This window comes from Ailuropoda melanoleuca, chromosome 9 (genome assembly GCF_002007445.2).
Source record: "Ailuropoda melanoleuca isolate Jingjing chromosome 9, ASM200744v2, whole genome shotgun sequence".
Lineage (NCBI taxonomy): Eukaryota > Metazoa > Chordata > Mammalia > Carnivora > Ursidae > Ailuropoda > Ailuropoda melanoleuca.
In genome coordinates, this window is record NC_048226.1 from 51,195,891 (window position 1) to 51,217,858 (window position 21,968).

The 21,968-nt window shown below is 41.1% G+C and overlaps 1 protein-coding gene across 1 annotated transcript in view; it reads right to left on the reverse strand.

The window, feature by feature from the left end:
• TPD52 (tumor protein D52) overlaps positions 1 to 21,968 on the reverse strand; it is an 89,601-nt gene that overhangs the window by 40,360 nt on the left and 27,273 nt on the right. Inside the window, exon 2 of the mRNA XM_034668233.1 lies at positions 11,915 to 11,943. Within this exon, the coding sequence (XP_034524124.1) occupies positions 11,915 to 11,943 (29 nt within the window). The remainder of the gene's footprint in view (positions 1 to 11,914; positions 11,944 to 21,968) is intronic.

Here is a 21,968-nt window from a genome sequence, read left to right on the forward strand (position 1 = left end):
TGCATACTACGGAACAATAACCCATTAGATGACTCATGTTATTGCAAATAGAAATGGAGTAAGTAAAAATGACTATAAAGAATATTAAGTTTCTACATGCCTATTAACACTTCACTCAAATATGACTGGGTAGGTTCTCCCTAATTTTAAGAGATATTTAAGGGAGAGCCTGATGTAAAAGCTATCCCACACATACAATTCACTTGGGGGGCCCTGAAGGCACACAGACAGATGATGTCATTATCAGTAGGAGAGGCAGTCCACGGATACCAGACACTGTGGACATGTCACAGTGACACAGCAGACAGCTGGAAGGAGCTCCAGCTGGCCAAATATACGACAATTTCATCACAACAGAATTAAGGATAGTAGTGGATTATAAATTACTGAAAATAGGAATCCAAGAGTCCATATGTGGTGCTTAACTTTGTATGTCATTCAGACTGGGCCACAAAAATGCCCAGAGATTTGGTTAAACATTGTTGTAGGTGTGTCTGCAAGGGCATTTGTGGATGAGATTAACATTCGAATGGGTAGACAGGAGTAAAGCAGATTGCCCTCCCCAATATGGACGTGCCTCACCCAGTCTGTTGAAGGCCTGCACCAAAAGGAAAACAAATTCTATGAAGGACATTCCTGGGTCAGTTAGAAAAACTGGAAAACAAAGGTACATTACATCAAAGTATTATATCAATATCAAATTTACTGAAATTGAGGCTGAACTGAGGTTATGTAAGAGGATATCTCTATTCTTAGAAAATACAAACCGAAAAGATTAAGGAGTAAGGTCCATGAAGTATGCAACTTCCTCTCAAATGATTCAGAAAATATTATGTGTGTGTACACATACATACACAAACGCAAAAACCATAGCAGATGGGGTAAAATGTTAACAGCGAATGAATAATATGGGCAGAGCATGCAAGTGTTGTTTTTATCATTCTTATTCTTGCAACCTTTTCGCAGCTTTGAAAAAAAAATTTTTAATGACTGAGAAGAACTCTGCAAAGGATTAAACAGCCTTGAGGGGGCCGGAGCAGAAAGGAGCAGGGCCCTTGTGACAACAATGTAAGAGGAAGTGGCGTAACAGGACTTAGTTATGGTCACAGAGTAGATACCCAGGCCCATCCTGGCTCCTGGCCGCTTTGGAGAGCTAGGAGGGCTCTCTCCATCTCCCACAGAAGCAGCCGCTGATGGACCCTCTCCTGTACAATAAGTCTCACCATCGCACGCTTTGCAGGTCACATCTTTCTGGAGGAAGGCCAGGAGGAACTCGCTCTACAGTCAGGATAGTGAGGAGGGAGATGAGAGGGAAGGGAAGAAATGTCAGTGAACATGACCTTCATTCCCCGACTAACGCCACCTACGCAAACCTAGACCCCAAAGCACACACAGAGAATACCGTGAACCAAGAACAAAACAAGTACTTAGTTTTAAATGTAAAACTCAATTTAAAATCACAAGGGTAGATGTTCCATTATTTACATACTTTCTCAAGTAAGCCTCAAAACCTCTGTGAGGTGGGTGTTATGGACTGTGCCCATTTTCCTGATGGGAAACAAAGCAAAGAGAGTTTTTGTAAACATCCATACCCACATAAAACTATTTGGTGAAGTAGCTGGAATTAGGAAACAGGTGGTCTGCCTCCAAAGCCTGTGTCCTTTTCTATAGCAGGGAAAAAGCTGGACTAGTGTTAAGAACCAGATGGGGAGCCAGGACATCACATTCAAATGACCTGAGGGTCTAATTACCAGGCAGAGTCTGCGTCACTAACGAGCTCCAGGTGATGGAGGCTGCTAGCACGTGTGATAGGAGAGATACGTATTTGGGCATTCACGTGACCAGGTAGGTGTATTTGGTCTTCCACCACAGTTCCTGAAAATGCTTCGGACAGAGCCGTAAGGGTGAAATGGGTATCTCTTGTTATTAAGGAAGGTGACTTCCCACCCAGGGGGAGTGGCTGGTTGCCAAAGGACCAACCATGTGATTAGAGGGTTGGAACTTTCAGTCCCACCCTCATCCCACCCATGCCCACTGGGGAGTGTGGAGGAGCTGGAGGCTGAATCAGAGAATGGCAGCCTTACTCAATCTTGATGATGCAAAGAAGCCTCCATAAAAACCCAAAAGGACTTGGCTCAGAAAGCTTCCAGGCTGGTGAACACGTGGACGTGAGGAGAACGGCACATTCTGAAAGAGGGCGAAGCTCCATGCCCTTCTCACATACCTCACCCTATTTATCTCATCATCTAGCTGGTGATTCATATCCTTTATTGTAACCTTTAATAAACTGGTAAATGTGTTTCCCTATGTTTTGTAAGCTGCTCTGGCACATTATTCAAACCTAAGGAGGTCAATGGAACCTCCAACGTGTAGCAGGCCAGGTCAGAAGCACAGGTAAACAGCCTGAGACTTACGTCTGGCATCGAAAGTGGGGGGGGGGGAGGTTTGGAATGCCTGGAGTGACAGTGTTGCAGGACTGAGCCCTTAACCCCTGGAATCTGATGGTATCTCTGAGTAGACAGCCTCAGAACTGACTTGAATCTTCCATACCCTGCTGGTGTGTTTGAGAACTGCTTGGTGGTGCGTGTGGGGAACCTAACCCACACACTGGAATAGGGGCTGAGAACCCAAAAAGGGCACAGGACCACACTCGGAGTAACAAAGTGATGGAGGAACTTAACTTGAATGGCAGGCTGAGGAACGTGAAGGTGATTTGTTATAACAAAAAAACAACTGGTTTGCATTTATTTCATCCTTACTGCAACATGGAGTAGGTAACTTCCCATTTCCAGATGAGTGAATGCAGGGAAGTGAGAAATGAAAGACGGTGCCCAAAAGCCTCCTAGCAGTAATCCCCCTCACACTGCGCCAAAGCAATAGGGAGCCATCTCAAGTTATTAGCAATGGGAGGGAGCTGGTCAGAGCTGTATTTTAGAAGATCATTCCTGCCTCCATATGAAGATGGATTACAGAGGGGATATGGAAATCACTGAGACCATCAGCAGCACCAAGGGTGTTAGGAACTGAGTTGTGTCCCACACAAATTTCATTACGGTCAATCTCCAATGTCACTGTATCTTTGATATAGAGCCTTTAAGGAACTAATTAAGGCTAAATAAGGTCATAGGGCCCTAATCCAATAGAAACAGTATCCTTATAAGAAGAGGCCAAGACACCAGGAAAGCTCGTAGGCACAGAGGAAAGGCCATATAAGGCCACAGGAAGAAGATAGCCATCTGCGAGCGCAAGAGAGACCTCACCAGAAATCAACTTTCCTGGCACCTTCATCTTGGACTTGAGTCTCTAGTGAGAAAATAAATTTCTGTTGTCTAAGCCACCCAATCGGAGGTATTCTGCTATGGCAGCCTGAACAAACTAATACACAGAGTATGTTCCAGGGAACAACAGTGGGAACAGAGAAGGAAAGACACACTGCAAGACACCACCAGAGGGGCCATCAACAGATTCTGCAATCCACCTGGAGGACTGGGGTGCGAGGGAAAGACCAAACTCTGTGACTCCCCAGTAGGAGCTGTGAAAGCTGCGGGCTGCATTAAGGGGCTGACGTGGAAGGAGGGCGGGGAGGCTCTAGAAGACAAGAGAATGACTTCCACTTTGGCAGCTTTGGTTTATAATGCTCAGGAGATTTCTGAAGGTAAACTGCTAGACTCTGGGGCTCAGAAAAAGGTTAGGGCTAAAGAGATCAACGTGGGAATCCCCAAGACCGTCAAGGAAAAGCCCAAAGGGAAGAGCAGTCCTATGAAAGTAAGAAAAAAGGCAGGAACACCTGCAAGTAGGAAGCAGGTCAAAGAGACTCCAAAGGGCAGGAAATGCCCTTTGATGATGGGGATGGTGATGCTGATGATGGTGGGGATGGTGATGATGATGATGGTGGTGGTGATGATGATGATGATGGTGGTGGTGATGATGATGATGGTGGTGATGGTGATGATGGTGGTGGTGGTGATGATGATGATGGTGGTGGTGATGATGATGGTGGTGGTGATGATGATGATGGTGGTGGTGATGATGATGGTGGTGGTGGTGGTGATGATGATGATGGTGGTGATGATGATGATGGTGGTGGTGATGATGATGGTGGTGGTGGTGGTGGTGATGATGATGATGGTGGTGGTGGTGATGATGATGATGGTGGTGGTGATGATGATGGTGGTGGTGGTGATGATGATGATGATGGTGATGATGATGATGGTGGTGGTGGTGATGATGATGGTGGTGGTGGTGATGATGATGATGATGATGAGTTATGACTCATCCCTAGAAAACTTTCACTACGTGCCACTCTTCCTTGCCCTTCATACCAACCCTACAGTGCAGGGTTTTTTTCTTAAGTCTTATTTTACAGATGAGAAAACTAAGGCACATGGAGTGAATTAACTCCCCCAGGCACATGCTAGTCTATAGTGAAGGTTGGTTTCGAACTTGGGCAGTCTGGCTCAAATGCTCTCTAGAAGCAAAAAGCATGGAAGAAAAACCCAAGCGACCAACATCACAGGGACAATAGGAGGAAAGAAAGTGGACAAGACCAAATGCTACAGAAAAGAAGCCACTGGACCTGGTGTCCTGGTGATTTTTCAAAGAAATTTTCGCCAGAGTGATGGTGCCAGACAGATAAGAAGCAGAGGCCAGTGGAGGGGGAAAAAAGGGTAGAACTCCGAGAAGACAAGGTAGGGCTTGTGTATTTGTAGTGTCTGTGATGCAGAGACATAGAAGGCAGTCCAGGGACCGGTCCCCACATGACAAAGGGCCTTCAATTCTAAATGGAATCATTCTGGCTTTCTTTCACAAACGTTAGCCCTTGGGGGGGGGGGTCAGCCCTCAGATTAGAAACCACAGGAGAATTTAGGAAATACTCCCCCATGGAATTGCCATTACTCTCCCTCTTTAAACCCCAAGAGGAAAAAGGGCTGTTGTAGCACAGTGCAAGGCAACACTATCCTCTCTGGCACCCTCTCTCCAGAATAAACATGCATAAATTAGCAAACATATTCAAATTATCAAGACCTAAATGCAAACACTCTAAGTGATAAATGAGTTCCTGTAAAGTACAAACCCATGTACTTGACCCACTGACTTGCAAAGAAATTCTCACGTGGCAGGAGCTCCTAATATTCTAGGTAAACATTTTTCTGCTCTCTCAAAATAACTGAAATTGAAGTTCATGTCCAACAGACAAGCCAGGGACCTTTTTTTCTTCCTAAGAAATGTTTCTGACATATTAAAAGAGGGGGAGTTACACTTACGACGTCAGTGAAACTTCATTTCCTCTCTCAACCTGTTTCCACACATACGTTCTGTGTGAGCCCTTCACGGAGAACACCACAACCTGTTGAGAAATCTCAAGAATGCCGGAATTCCCTATCAACAAGGAGTCAGAAATTAGACTCCAAAATGGACAAAAAGGTCTCACTCTTTCAAGGAGGTCATCTCTCATCCATTCAGGACGTGTTGCTGCCGTTAATGTTCTCAGACTGAAGAGGTTTCATTATTAGCACACCAGAAGACAACACAAAATAGCTCAACATGCGTCATGTAACCCAGATAATCCATTTCTAACGTACAGACTTTTCACTTCATAAATACAGTCTGAGTTAAAGTTTGACGGCCCCTCACAATGATGCGTGGTTTCCATGATTACAGACTCAGGTGAAAGGTCTCCAACCAGTGCTTCTCAAACTTCAATATGTTCACAAACTACCTGGGGACCACATTAAACTACAGATTCTGACTTAGGAGGTCTAGGTGGGGCCTGAGACTCTGCCCTTTGGACAACTTCAGGTGTTTACTGAAGCTTGCGTTAGACAGCAGCTGCTAAGTTGGCCTTGGGATAAAAGATGGAACAAATTCTAAATACTTGTCAGGCTACATGGCCCTAGCACTTTCCAAATACACATTTTTGAAATATAAGAGATTTTGTAGCCAAAGGGGTTTTCCTTTTTGGTGTTGATTTCTGTTTTCCTGCTATTCTAATAGTGCACAGAGCAAGCAGGTTCAGACAGAAGACAAAACTGGCTATGTCACGACAGGGCGTATACCCGCCAGGCCTTTTCAAGAGGATAATTACTTTGAGTCTTGAATTACGATAGTAAAACCAGTCTAGAACAATGGCTCAGTAATAAGGGAATGAAATGCCATTCCGTCTAAGAGAAAGTACTAAGGATGTATTTAAGAGCACAGTGGTCTCCATGGTCAGAGTACTGGAAGATAAAGAGGTTTTGCGCCCAAGCTAAATGTTTCCAATTTGCTGACAGAGTTTAAAGCGAGCTCTGTAGGGGTCTATAAACACAACCGACTGTCAGAACCCAAAAGAAATAAATGAACTGGCGGATCAAATTTTAATTTGGAAAAACTTCCACAGTGCTTACACGGCTATTTTCAGCAACTAAGAGGCTCAAATGAAACACTTCTCCTTAAGGGAATGAAACTTTCTTGAGAACAGTAGGCACTTACTGAAAATTAATATTTGAGTATGAACTTCAATCATCAGCAAGCTGGGGCATACCAAAATGCTCAAAATACCCTATCACCAAGCCAGACATTTAGGCAGCTGAGCTTGCTTCTAACTGTAACAGGTTAATTAGGGATATCCGATGGATCAACCATTATAAAAGCACCAGGGGGGAAAAAAAGCACACAGCATAAATATTGCCCATGTTTTCCTAAAATTTACAAGGAAATAGTCTTATGCGAAAATGTAGAGTGTTTCTATCTGAACCTGCTACTCTGGTGAAGAAAAGCCATCTCCAATTCCGAACTCCACGTATTTTCCTTTTTAAAGACAACAGTAGAATAGCAATGCTACAAGTTAACTCTAAGGAGAACCCATTATCTTAAAACCAAATTAGTAGCTGGAAGGCTTCTAAAGTAGGCCAGTCTTGTGATACAAGACTGAGGGCCACCCAGGGAGTTTTTTTTAAGTATCTCACTTAATAACAACCATACTTATTGTTGTTAGGGCTTCTTACTGACTTTTCTCAGTTTTAGAAAAAGTCATTACCAAATAGGTATTTATCGAAACAGCATATAACTTTATTTATGCCAGTAAGCTCTCTCAGTGGTAAAAGGATAGGATAATTCAAGGTGCAATGGGAAAGGAGCACAGAGAGAAAAATGCTTTCCTAAGAAGTAGCCAGAACTATGAAATCATGAAATTTCTGTTCCATTGTGCCTGAAAGATCAAAATAAAGAGCTACGTGTCCGATTCAATACTTGTCCTTAATACGGCTAAGACTGCTGACTAGTCACTGAACAAGCTTCCTTATTCCTGCACACACAGATCAACTACATTTCCTAACTTCCCCTTCTGTTACTGGCGGCCACGTGACTCAGCTCCAGCCAAACGAAAATGATATTTATCTAACATGAGGGGGATAGAAAGACTGTTGACAGCTACTGAGATCTGGAGGTCTTTACTGCAGCAAAATTTAGAGGAAGCTGAATGATAGAAATATTTTGCCAGGGGCGCCTGGGTGGCACAGCGGTTAAGCGTCTGCCTTCGGCTCAGGGCGTGATCCTGGCGTTGTGGGATCGAGCCCCACATCAGGCTCTTCCGCTATGAGCCTGCTTCTTCCTCTCCCACTCCCCCTGCTTGTGTTCCCTCTTTCGCTGGCTGTCTCTATCTCTGTCAAATAAATAAGTAAAATCTTTAAAAAAAAAAAAAAGAAAGAAATATTTTGCCAAATAGAGCTTCAGATGGAATTTTAAAGTTCCTCTTTTAAAACGACCACATCCCTGGATGAAAAAGTTTTAGAAAACAGTGTGACGGTTGCACAGCAGTATGAATGTAATTAGTGCTGCAGAACTGTACACGTAAAAACAGTTCACAGAGGATGCCTGGGTGGCTCAGTTGGTTAAGCATCTGCCTTCGGCTCAGGTCATGATCCCAGGGTCCTGGGATCAAGTCCTGCGTTGGGCGCAGGGAGCCCACTTCTCTCTCTGCTGCTTGTTCTCTCTCTCTCTCGCAAAATAAATAAAAATACTTTAAAAAATGGTTAACAGAAACCACAAACTTTGTGTTAGACACAGATTTTACAACAATAATAAAAAAAAAAAAGATCACATAACTTTAAGGGTTGAGGCAGTCATTCACACTTTAAATTACTACCAGAAAGACTAAAATAAGAAGTTCGAATTGGAGCAATAGGGGGAGAGATGGGAGCATAGCAAACATGAGTGAAGAGTATCTGCTCTTACACGCTTTAAATATTCTTTTCTGAGAACACAAGACCTCTATGTCCACACTTGTTCAGAAAATGTTTCCAGTGAAAAATAAGAGGCCCCTGGCAGAGGTAGCCTGGTTAGGCTGTCACAGCAGGGAGGCCATAGCCAGCGAGAGAACAGTCACTAGGGAGCAAGAGCGTATCACTGCCAGGCCAATAACCTGTTTCAGATCCTGCAATCATGTTCCCTGGTATTTACCTGGATGAGCTGAAAACTTAGGTCCACACAGAAACCTGCACATAGATTATAGAAGCTTTATTCGTAACGACCAAAAACTGTAAGCAATCAAGCTGTCCATCAGGTGAGTGGATAAACTATGGTGCACCTAGACACTGGAGTATTATTCAGCAATAAAAAGAAATGAGCTATTAAGCCATGAAAAGGCATGGAGGAACCTTAAAGGCATACTGCTTAGTGAAAAGATCCAGTCTGAAGACTACATACTGTATGGTTCCAACTGTATCGCATTCTGGAAAAGCCAGAACTAAGGACACAGTAAAAGGATCAGTGGTTGCCAGGGATTCTGGAGGAAGCGGGGATAAACGGGCAGAGCACAGAGGATTTTCAGGGCAGTGAAACTACTCTGTATGATACTGTAATGGTGGATAGGTGACATTATGCATTTGTCAAAACCCACTGAACTGTACAACACAAAGAGTGAACTCTAAAGTAAACTATGGACTTTAGTTAATAATAACGTATCAATATTGGTTAAACAATTAGAACATGAACCACACACATGCAAGATGTTAATAATAAGGGAAACTAGAAGGGAGGGTGGTGGATATGGGAACTCTCTGTACTATCTGCTCAATTTCTGTAAACGTACAACTGCACTAAAAAATCACCTATTAATTTAAATTAAAAAAAAACAACAACAAACATGTTTCACCTACTCTGCTATTCTGCCCAGGGGAAAACACCCAGGGCACTGAAACTCACCTGCTCAGACTGTTATCAAGACTTCGTAAGTATCTGAAGGACCACCACATAAAGCACACTTATATATAGTTTTCAGGACAGGTCTGAGCTCATGATAAAAAGAAATGACTTAATTAACAAGCTCCATTATTAATGCAAAGTAAACAATCACCTGAGCAGTCTAGTTAAATTCCTCTTGTATACTTAAAACAACAACAACAACAAAGTGGTTTGACTATCGGCTTCCTAATCAAAGATGCTACAAATTTATGGAGTACTGTCATCTTCAAAGAATCCCCCACCACAGGTGAAGGTGGCTTGCAAACTGGCTAGTGGTCTAATATCTTCCTAAAATTAAACAGAAACAATCTATTCAATACAGAAGTAGAGCACCAAGTTTGAGGCCTACACTCAAACCCTCAGAGTCTTTCTTTCCGGGCAAAATTCAGTGAAAACAGCCTAGCAAGATGGCAGACCCATCACAGCCCAGTGACACAGTTAATGTTGGCAGCCCTTGCTGCTTTCAGTGGGTTTCTAGAGAGGCAAGCGAGGCCCCAGCATCTCCAGTAAGTAGGGTTCTAAACACTTAACCAGCATGTTGATCAAAACAGACAGCAATTCAAATTTAGATTCTCCATAAGAGGATTTGATTTAGAGAGATAATCCTCTGGGGAAATCTGGCCTCCGAATTTTGAGAAGTAGAAATCAGAGGCAGGAACTGTACAGGGGCGTGATGACCCCAGACACAAGCTCAGACAGACCAGACACCATGGTGACACTCTCAACTTCAGACCAAAAATTATCTAAGGCTTTTAAACAAATTTTTCCAAAATTCAGCAGCTGAAAACATCAACCAGTCACGATGTCACAGTTTGGGAAGGCCAGGTGTCAGGGAGCAACTTAGCTGGGTGCTTCTAACTCAGGGTGTCTCATGACACGGCAGACAAGGCATCCGCCAGGGCTGCAACCTCCGAGGTCCTCGGTGGGCTGGAGGAGACGCTGCCAAGCTCTCTCCTGTAGCTGCTGGCAGGGGGCGTTAGCTGCTCCCCACATGGACCCCTCCAGGGAGCCGCTCACAACAGGGCAGCTAGCTTCCCCTAGAGTGAGAGATCGAGAAAGACTGAGAGAGGGAGAGAGAGAAAGCTACAGACTTTTACAACCGAATCTTAGAAGGGACATCACATATCAGAAATGATGATACCTTCTGGTACCTTCTGGGAGAGAACTATACAAACACCGAACACCGGGCACACCGGGAACCATGGTGGAGGCTGCCTACCACACAGGGCGCGCTAGTTTTACCCACGGTACCGAGACACACCTCAGTAATGAGCTGTGTCAGGTGAAACTTGCAAACAGGAAAGCTTCCAGCACAGCTCGTAAGGACAAAATTTTCTTCAATTCTCAATCATGTAGAATGATGCAACTCCCCTCCTACAAACACAGCACGCCCAATGAGGTTTACCTCCAGGATGGCCGCAGGGAGGTATCCGCACAAAGTATACGTTTCCAAGATAAAAAGGCTGAGTACTAGAAGGTGATGTTATGGGAAGAGCAAGTGCTCTGGAGTCAGGCAGAGTGGGGACATCGGTGACAATTCCACAGCTCACTGGCTGTCTCACCTCTGGCAAGTTTCTTCATCAGCATAAGCCTCAGTTTTTCTCGTCTGTACAAGTAGGCTAATATCTACCTCTCTCCCCAGGGATGTTGCCAGCAGAATAGAACATGGTTAGCATAGACATGCAGTAAACAATGGCATTTGTTGCTAAAAAACCACTCTCTCCGGAAATTAAAACATTAATTGTCTCATATTCTAACAAAAATCACCACCTATTATTACTATAGTTTTGGAAGTATTAAGATTATATGCTGTAGAACATGGGCAAACGAGCCACCCAAGGTGACTACTGAAAACGAAGATTATTGGCCTCACCTTCAGAGATCACAATTCCATAAAAACAAAAACTGTATCTAAAACTGAATGCTTACATGTGACAAGCAGTGTTCTAAACGCTTTACATAAATTAATGTATCCTCACAGCACTATGAAATAGCTATTATCATTACCACGATCATTATTCCCATTTTACAGATGAGGAAACAGAAAGGTTATACATCTTGCCCAAGATCACTCAGCCAAGTAAGAGACAGATTTAGGATTTGAGCCCAAACAGACTATCTCAAGCTTGTGTTCTTAACCATTATCCTACCTCCAAGATCAGTCTAGAGAGGGCTCAGGCATCTACATTTTTAACTTGTATCCCAAGTGATTCTGATATGGACAGTTCATGAATATACTTAAAGAAACACGGGACTACTGGTAGTAAAGAATAACACTATAAAACCGAATCTCTCCTAAACCTAAAAAAACAAAACAGAGCTTATTAGGCTAGTTAACTACTGGACTTCTTTGCTAAGGGACAAAGATACACAACCAAGTGGAAAAGAACTTCCACGTCCAACTGAAGCATCGAATCAGTTCATACAGGTGGTCTTCCTGCCTCTAGACTCTCCACCTCTCTCTCCGTTCAATACCAAAGAACCTGGCTTCCTAGACTGCTCCCTCTAATGTACTAACAGATTCTATCATGTACCACCTTCTCACTGAAGCCTACCTTGACTACCCATTTAAAATCCCAACTATGCTCTTTCCCACCCCTCCCTACCCCCACACACATAACAACTCTCCTTGATTCTGCTCTATTTAATTTTTCAATAGCATATGTTAACTAACACTATATAATATACTTACTATGCATAACGATGATTACAGTCAATGATCTGAAAATGAAATTAAGAAAAAAAGTTGCATTTAATAAGAGCAGCAGAGGGGCACCTAGCTGGCTCAGTCAGAAGAGCATGCAACTCTTGTCAGGGTTGTGAGTTTGAGTCCCACGTTGGGCGTAGAGATCACTAAAAAAAAATAAACTTTTTTTTAAAGATTTTATTTATTTATTTGAGAAAGAGAGAGAGTGAGTGAGAGAGAGAGAAGGAGCAGGGGGAGGGGCAGAGGGAGAGAGAGAAGCAGACTCCCTGTTGAGCAGGGAGCCCAATGTGGGGCTGGATCCTGGGACTCCGGGATCATGACCTAAGCCAAAGACAGACACACTTAACCAAATGAGCCACCCAGGCACCCCCAAAAAATTATCTTTAAAAAAAAAAGGAAAGCCATTTAAAAAAAGTAAGTAGCAGCAGAAATAATAAATTTAACAAATGAAGTATAAAACTTATACCCTAAAAACAAAAATTTATTAAAAGAAATTAAAGCCAGCCTAAATAAATGGGAAGATATCCCATATTCATGGATCAAAAGACTTAATATTGTTAAGGTGGTGATATTCCCCAAATCAATCTATGGATTCAATGCAATCCCTATCAGATTCATAGGGAAATGCAAGGCACCTATAATAGCCAAAACCATCTTGAAAAAGAAGAATAAGTTGGAAAACTCACACTCAAGATAGTGTGGTATGGACATAAGGATAGTGTATTAGCCTGCTAAGGCTGTGTGACATACTAAGAAATATACATTTGGTCTCTACCCTCAGTTCTTGACACAGAGTTCCTAAAACCCTTGTAATTTCCTGAGTGATGGGGGTGATAGGAACATCTTACAGTCCCTTCATCAAATGGTACTGGGAATACTGGATAGCCATATACAGAAGAATGAAGATGGACTTTATCTCAAACTACGACACTTAGAATAAAAGACTTAAATATAAGGACTTAAACTATGAAACTCTTAGAAGAAACATAAACATAAATCTACAGGGCCTTGGATTAGGCAATGCTTTCTTAGATATGACACCAGAAGTGCAAGTAAAAAAAGAAAAGATAAATACAAATAAAATAAAAACTTTTATGCTTCAAGAACACTATCAAGAAAGTGAAAAGCCAAACCACAGAATGGGAAGAAATATATGAAAATCATGTATCTGATAAAGGATTTGTATCTAGAATATATAAAAACCTCTCACAGCTCAATGAGAAGACGACCCACTTTTAAAAATGGGCAAAGGATCTGAATAAACATCTTTCCAAAGAAGATATACAAACCAGCCAATAAGTACATAAAAAGATGGTCAAAATCATTAGCCATCAGTGAAATGGAAATTAAAACACAGTGGGATACCACTTCAAACCTACTAGAATGATTATAATCAAAAAGACAATACTAAGTAGTGTTGGTGAGGATTATGGAGAAACCAGATTCTTCAAACATTGCTGGTAGGAATGTAAAAGAGTGCAGTCACTTTAGAAGATAGTCTAGCAGTTTCTCAAATGTTAAACAGTGAGTTACCAGATGACTCAGCAAATGCACTCCTAGGTATATCCCCCAAAAGAAATGAAAACATGGGGCACCTGGGTGGCTCAATCGTTAAGTGTCTGCCTTCGGCTCAGGGCGTGATCCTAGGGTCCTGGGATCGAGCCCCGCATCGGGCTCCCTGCTCTGCTGGGAGCCTGCTTCTTCCTCTCCCACTCCCCCTGCTTGTGTTCCCTCTCTCGCTGGTTTTGTCTCTCTCTGTCAAATGAGTAAATAAAATCTTTGAAAAAAACAAAACAAAACAAAACATACATTCACACAAATATGCAGCAGTACTCAAAATAGCCAAAAGTGGAACTAACCCAAATGCTTACTAACCGATGAATGGATGTATAAAATGTGGTGTATCCCTACAATGGAATATTATTTGACAGCAAAGAAATTCAGTACTGATACATGTTACACCATGGATGCATCCTGAAAACAAGCCAAGAGAAAGGGACCAATGATAAAAGACCACATACATATAAATCCATTTTTATGAAATGTCCAGAACAGGCAAATCTGTAGGAAGTAGGTTACTGTCTGCCTATGGCTGGGGCAGGAGGGGTGAAGAGTGACTGTTAATGGGTAGGAGGTATCTTTTGGGTTGACGTTCTAAACCTGTGTTAGAGACTGCACAAGTATATACTAAAAAATACTGAATTGTACACTAAATGAGTGAGTTGTATGGGATGAGAATTTTATCCCAATAAAGCTGCTCTATTTTTTTAAAAGAAAGGTAAATAATAATATATAGTACATACAGTATGACCCCATTTGTATACATTTTCACCCCTAGGTACGTGTGTGTCTGGAACAGGGACAGAAGTTTCCTGGAGAAAAAAGTCAAGAAATGTAACAGTAATTAACAATGGGAAGGGAGACTATGGTGAATGAACTAAAAGAAAGAAGAATTTCAGTTTTCATTTTATCCCTTGCTGTTCATTTAAAATTCATTTTACACCATATAAAAGAAAATATAAACTTTTTAAAATTAAAAGAGTATGAGTTTTGTATTGTACTTAAAACCACACAGTATGGGCATAAGAATAAACAAACTGATCAATGAAACAAACTGAAGTCCAGAAACATATCTCTGTACACAAAGGAATTTAATATAGGACAATAGTATAGCAGAGAAAAGATAAACTGTTCCTTAACTCACGCCAGAAATTCCAGATGAAATATGCCCAATAAAAATGTTAGAAAGCCTGTAGGGGGTAGCACTCTACCCTGTAACTATGGACTACTTTCATAAGTGATGGCTTCTCTAAAATACAAAATCCAAAAGTTACTAAAAGACTGACAGATCTGGCTACATACAAATTTAAATTCTGTTATGATAAAAGATAGTATTAGTTAAGTTAAAAGATAAGTCATAGCCTGCAAGAAAATATTTACAACAGATGGAAGTTTACACACTTTGCACATACATACAGTAAGAATTCGGTTGATGGTAGCTTAACATAATAAAATTAAAATTAATTAATATTTCTAAACAAAATGGATGCATTGAGTTACACATTCATTGTAAAAGTTATTGATGGGACTTAAATACAATATATGTATACAAATGAAGTGCAGCTATAATCTTAAAAATGGTTTGTATTTTAACCAACACTGTCATCTGACCCTCTTCAGGGAGCAATACAAAACAATGTTTATTATAATCATTTCAGCTAAAAAAAAATCTAAGAGAAATATTTTTCAGTAACCAGGTTTTCTTCCATATCATATGCTTCACAATACAGAGATATACTCATGTGGTGTTCAAACAAAAAAACCTGCACTACAATAAACATTCAAATTTACGTTGGTTTTCTCCTCCTCTATCCACACAAAATTACGAATATATCCAGCTAAGTACAAGATAATTACCAAGGGAAAAAAAAAAAAGATCATTACCAAGATGACTAAGATCGGTACTCTTCTATTTCCCACTAAAAGCAAATAATCAATTTAAAACCAAGTGCTATTTTGGGCACCTAGGTGGTTCACGCAGTTAAGCATCCGACTCTCAGGGTCGTGAGATCAAGCCCCAAGCCGGACTCTACACTGGGCATGGAGCCTATTTGAGATTCTCTCTTGCTCTCCCTCTCCCTCTGTGCCTCTTCTGTACTCACTCACTCTCTCTCTCTCTCTCTCTCTCTCTCTCTCTCATAAATAAATAAATAACTACAAATTAAGTGTTATTTAAGGTGAACACAGAAAAACTACCACCCTTTCACAGCCCCAGAAAAGGCACGACATGACAAGAGTCCCAAGTATACATGAAGTGACAGCTTCTCCTCTCCCCGGGATAAGAGGTCACACTATTCAATTCAATTCAAAGATTATAGTCACACAGAGTAGAGGTTTTGACTGAATGTTTTTATAACGAGCTCTCAGAAAGTCTTAGGTTTCCTCTTACTTCATGCAGTCATTAATCCTCCTAAACACCTTACTGCAAACACTAACAAATACACAGTCTGAAAGTAGCCAACTCCAAACAGACCGGCCAGAGGAATCCCCTGAAACTTCCGGAACCACATGGAAAAACGTAATGTAATGCAATAATACACCCCCCTGAGCTCTGTATGTTTGCTACAGGGAGCTCCTACTGGGATTACATTTGCAGTATAAATCCCTGATTTTAATTTCAAAGCACACCAAGCCCAGACCTAACCGCGTTGCCTTAAAGACACAAGGTGCGCACTGGTTTCCCCCTTTTTGTCTCCTTTCAGACAGGCAGCCTGGTTTGCACACAAGGCTCAAGTCTGACTTTATCCTTTTTTTTATTCATTTGCAAGATTTTTACTGGTTTCCAGCTGAGTTCGTAGAGTTATGGGAAACAAGACACAGTGAAAGGGTTTTTTTTCAATTATTAGTAATTATATATTAATAAAGGAATTAGGTTTGTCATTGTTCTTATTTCTACTTTACATATTCCCCTCGTGCTTTCAATACACTATCCCACAAAAGCCTTTAAAAAAAAACAAAACCAAACCCTACCAAATGATGTTTTATCAACTGATGAGAAAACTGAAAATCAAATAAATTACTTCGTTAAAATCTCACGAGAGTTCTCTCATCCGACTAGGAATCAGGTGTGGCACCGTGACTAGGGCTTTCTCTAATTGCAACTCGCTGCATCTCAAAATAAAACAGAAAACAAGATTAAACCAAGTTGGAGCGCACAGAGGGAATAAGGCATTGACTCGGAAGCAGGGTCAGGGCTGAATGAATGGCAATAAACAAGGACATGACAGTTCTAAGGACAGTAAGCGAATTAGCTAGATCAGAGAGAAAGGTTTAGGGAACCTTTGGACTTTTGCCAAAGGCCAGTGAAGAGCAGGAACAGAGGACAGGATTAAAAGGAAAGCAAGTAGTCAGAAACACCAGCAAGGTCTTCCGGGCAGGAGGGCATTGGCTGAGACTCCAGACAAACGGATGGGGAAATGAGGAGAAAGGAGAGAAAGGAGATGAGGGGAAAGGAGAGAAATGCTGGTGATGTCCAGGTAGAGAGCTGACAGTTCAGATCTGCATCTTAGATGAGTCCCTCTGGTGACTACGGAGAAGTTTGAGAGGGACAAGCCAAGAGACAGGGAGACCAGTCAGGAGACCCTGCAGCATCCACACGAGGATGAGGTCCTGAGCTAGGGAGCCCCCCCCCTTTGTTTGTGAGAGAGAAAAATATAAATGCTGAGAATAATTTAAGACATAAGATTTGCAGCCCTTACTAGATGACTGCATGTAGAAGGAGAAAAAGAAAACAAGATGACTCTGAGATTTCTAACCTAAAAGTTGGTGCCAAGAGAACATGGGAGGTTAAACAGCTTTGAAGAAAAATAAATTCCATTTTGGTCAAGTTCATGGGTTATCCAAGTAGATATGCTCCATGGAAAGGTGGAAATAAGATTCTGATACTGATGGGAATAACCAAGAAACCATTAGCACAGAAAGGTAGCTGGACACTTGAGGCTCCTAAGCTCCCCGAGGAAGAACATGCAAAGTGGCAGGGAAACAGTTATCTTTTTTTTAAGTTGTTATTTAAATTCCAGTTAGTTAACAGACAGCATAATATTAGTTCTGGTGTACAATATGGTGATTCAACACTTCCACACATCACCCAGTGCTCATCACAAGTGCCCTCCTTAATCCCCATCACCTATTTCCCCCATCCCCCCACCCCACATCCCTTCTGATAACCATTAGTTTGTTCTCCATAGCTAAGAGTCTGTTTCTTTATTTGCCTCTTTCTCTCTCTCTCTCTCTTTTCCTTTTGCTCATCTGTTTTGGGGAAACAGGTATCTTTAAGAGATGGACAGAGAACCTAGAGTTTTTAAGCACTGGTCAAAGAGGTATATAAGGAGGAACAGGGGGAAAGTTCAAAACCTGGAAGGAATGGGAAATAGAGTTTCACAACAAGGAATGGGCAAGAGCGCCCAAAATGCAACAGAAATACCCAGTAAAATAAGGAAGAAGAAATCAGTGGCAAGCAGGTGGTGATGGTGACGTCAGCAACAGCACTTCAGCAAAGTGGTGAAAGGAGGAAGCCTCATTACACGGGCTGAACATGACCAAAAGGTGAGGAGGTAAAGACTGCCCACTCTGGACAATCAGCTCCAGAGAGCTGCCCACTCTGGACAATCATGCAGGAGACAGGAGGCATCTAGACAATACTAGAGAGGAACCTATGAGCAAAGAAGGGGTACAGGCATGTTTCACAGGCTAGGGCAATGGTTCTCAACATCAGTCATTTTTAAAAGCTCTCCCGGTGATCCTAATGTGCAACTGCACTAAGAACCACTAGACTCATGGGGCACCTGGGTGGCTCAGTCGGCTGAGCGCCCGACTCTTGGTTTCGGCTCAGGTCATGATCTCAGGGTCGTGAGATCAAGATGTGCGTAGGGCTCCACAGTCCTGCAAAGCCTGCATGAGATTCTCTCTCTCCCTCTGCCCCTCCCCTCACTCATGCTCATTCTCTCTCTCTTTTGGATATTATAAATAAAATCTTTAAAAAAAATTACTGTACTCAGCAGTAACAGTTTATGAAGAATGGAAGAACAAAAGACTCAAGAAAGAAGCTAAAGTAGAACAAGAATCTGGAAGAGTACAGAGTCCCAGGCAGAGATGAAGACGCAAATCTAGTGCAATTGGAAGGGAGACATAATATTGGTATTTCTTGTTCCAAGTAGTTATTAATAAGCAGGCCAAAAGTTCTATGAAATTTTCATTAAAAAAATTACTGCATTTCATCTAATCTCAGATGCTACCATGGCACCTGTCCCAATTTTAGAGTCCAAAAAATACAGTACTTTTGTAAGTGTTCATTTCTTTTTTTAAGACTATTTATTTATTTGAGGGAGAGAGAGTGAGCGAGAGAGAGAGAGCACAAGCCAGGGGGGAGAGGCAGAGGGAGAAGCAGATTCCCCGATGAGCAAGGAGCCCAATGCAGGGTTCTATCCCAGGATGCTGAGATCATGACCTGAGGGAAGGCAGACGCTTAACCAACTGAGCCACTGAGGGGCCCCATAGGTGTTCACTTCCATTACCTTATTCCAATGGCATCTACACCACATCCAATTTCAGTTTCAGGTCCTAAAGACTGCTTAATGATTGAAATTTAAATATGAAATGTGACAATCAGCAACCGAAGTATAAAATGTTTAAAGATAAACTGTTAAACATCACCAATCTCTAAGGCGATCCAGCAAATTTCTACATAAAACCACTGCTGGCCGTAGACTCTATCAGTTGAGTTAACAAATCCTTTCCCAGAACCGCCATCCCCAGGCCCTAAATATGTCAGAAGGAAAAGAGCACTCTTGGTTGGCTGTCCTGAATGGTCACACCAACTGGCACATACTCAGTCTAGGAAATAAGGAGTACTGTGAAGACTACACCAAGTAAACAAAGCCAGCATCAGTACGTGCCACACAATTCAGCTGTGCACAGTTCCAATAAAACCAAATGTCCACACACCTACTTAGGGAGTCTGAAATTCTCCTACATGTTTGATGCTTGCTTCACTTAACATTTGTTTTTTGTTCATTTAAGTAATTCTGATGTTGGTTCCATTATGCTCTAATTAATTTCTGAAAACCTAAGCAGTATCCAAGGACAAGATCACAAATTTCATATTATTTTGAGAAAGGGAAAATGTGGTATCTAAAATGCCAAATCTATTATTGTTTCAGGTTTTATTCTTCTCTTCCAAAGGGAAAGTTGTTTTTTTCTTTAATTTGTTTTTGCTTTTTATCTTTTAAAAAAAAGGGAGGAGGGGACGCCTGGGTGGCTCAGTCAGTTAAGCATCTGCGTTCAGCTCAGGTCATGATCCCCGGTTCTGGGATCAAGTCCTGCAAGGGGCTCCTGGATCATCGGGGAATCTGCTTCTTTCCTCTGCCTCTGCCTGCTGCTCCCCCTGCTTGTGCTCTCTTTTTCTGACAAATAAATAAATGAAATCTTTTAAAAAATTGTTTTTATTTTGAAACCTTTTGAGATTTTTTTTCAAACAACCTCTGTTCATCCTAAATGGATTTTAAATAGTCATTATTTCTCCTAGGCTGAAAGAATAAAATAATACTTCTGCTTTTGAAAGTAAAAGTTTATAATTTGCTTTTAAATTCTTTAGAACATTTTCATTTTAGACAGCACATTAAAAGAAATTTTTTTTAAAGATTTTATTTATTTGAGAGAGAGAGAAAGCACGAGCAGGGTGAGAGGCAGAAGGAGAAGCAGACTGCCCACTGAGCAGGGAACCCGAAGTAGGGCTCTATCCCAGGACTCCAGGACCATGACCCAAGCTGGAGGCAGACCCTCAACCGACTGAGCCACCCAGGCGCCCCTAAAAGAAACTTTAAATAAAAGAATTCACAATTAGAAACCATATCAACTAACAATTGATTCATCAGCTAACTATAAATTTAAAGTCTTTTTCAGTACAACTTGAAACATTTCAATACTTGTTGGTTCTCAATTCCAACGTGATGAATTGGGTGGGGTTTTTTTTGTTGTTGTTTTGGCTTGGATGCTTTTGATAGATTATACTCCTCCTGCTTATCGCCTGTTCACTTCATTTATATACATTTTGGTAATTTGACAATCATTTCATAAATGCATGAATATAACTGTGAAATGAAACTGACAAAAAATTTGACAGAATGTCACTTAGTAACAAAATCTAATTATTTATAAACTAAGAAGATATGTGCGACAGCATGGATAGAGAGCTCTTGGTTCTTTCCCTCAAATTCTGCAACTAAAATTCTCTACTTACAAAAATGGAGCCATGCTAAGCCCGAATACACATTTTATTCAAATCAATTTCAATCTGCTGCAAACAAATTCATTAAAAGAGTGTTATCAATAATTAAAGTTAAGTTACTTGTTTCCATCAAGATAGCCAACTGCAGAAGCAAAGAAATGACCCTTGATTCAGTAATTACTGCTGGAGACAATGTGCTAGCCATTAAGAAAAAATACATCATAAAGCTTGAGCCCTACCTCCATAACTCCTCACACTCAAAAATACTCCAGATGGAAGAAATATTTGATTGTACATTTCTTCCATTTACAAAATAAATTATGGTGGATTTTTTTTCTCATTTTTAAAAATTAATCATGGAATGGAAAGGACTTTCTAAAACGACAGAAAACTCATTAGCCATAAGGGAAAAGATGGACAAATATTACTTCGTGAAGATTTAAAACTTCTATTTGGAAACAGCTATCATAAACAAAGCCAAAAGTCAAATAACAAATTGATTAGGTATTTGGACTATGTGACAACCAAAGGGCTAATTCTTTCTCTTAAAAAAAAAAAAATCATTTAAACCACCAAGAAAAAGAAAAATTTTAAGAGGAATGTTTGATAATATTGGGATGTTAGACAACAGGCACTGTAATTCACTACTGAAGATTTAAACCTACTGCAAATTTTTTGAGGCTACTTGCTTACCATCTATAAAAATGTTAAATATACAGACTTCCAACAACTTTACTTCTAGGAGCTTAGAATTGTCATTCTAGACACATGATATACACAAGGGTATTCCTTTATAGCACTGTTGATTATAATAAAGAGAGGGTGGAAAGCTGTGTCCACTCTGACTCTGCTATAGAATGGAAGAATCTGACTCCATTTTTATAGTGTGATTGCTAGAAATATCAATATGAAAATATGTTATCATTGTTAAAATATTTTTTTTAAAAAAAGCAAAGTTCTTTTTTTTAAAAAAAGATTTTATTTATTTATTCGACAGAGATAGAGACAGCCAGCGAGAGAGGGAACACAAGCAGGGGGAGTGGGAGAGGAAGAAGCAGGCTCATAGCAGAAAAGCCTGATGTGGGGCTCGATCCCATAACACCGGGATCACGCCCTGAGCTGAAGGCAGACGCTTAACTGCTGTGCCACCCAGGCGCCCCTCTGGCAGATATTTCTATTTATTTACCAAACCACATTTGTTTTTACTCCAGGGCACACAGCTAGACTACATTTCCCAGACTTCCCTGCAGTAAG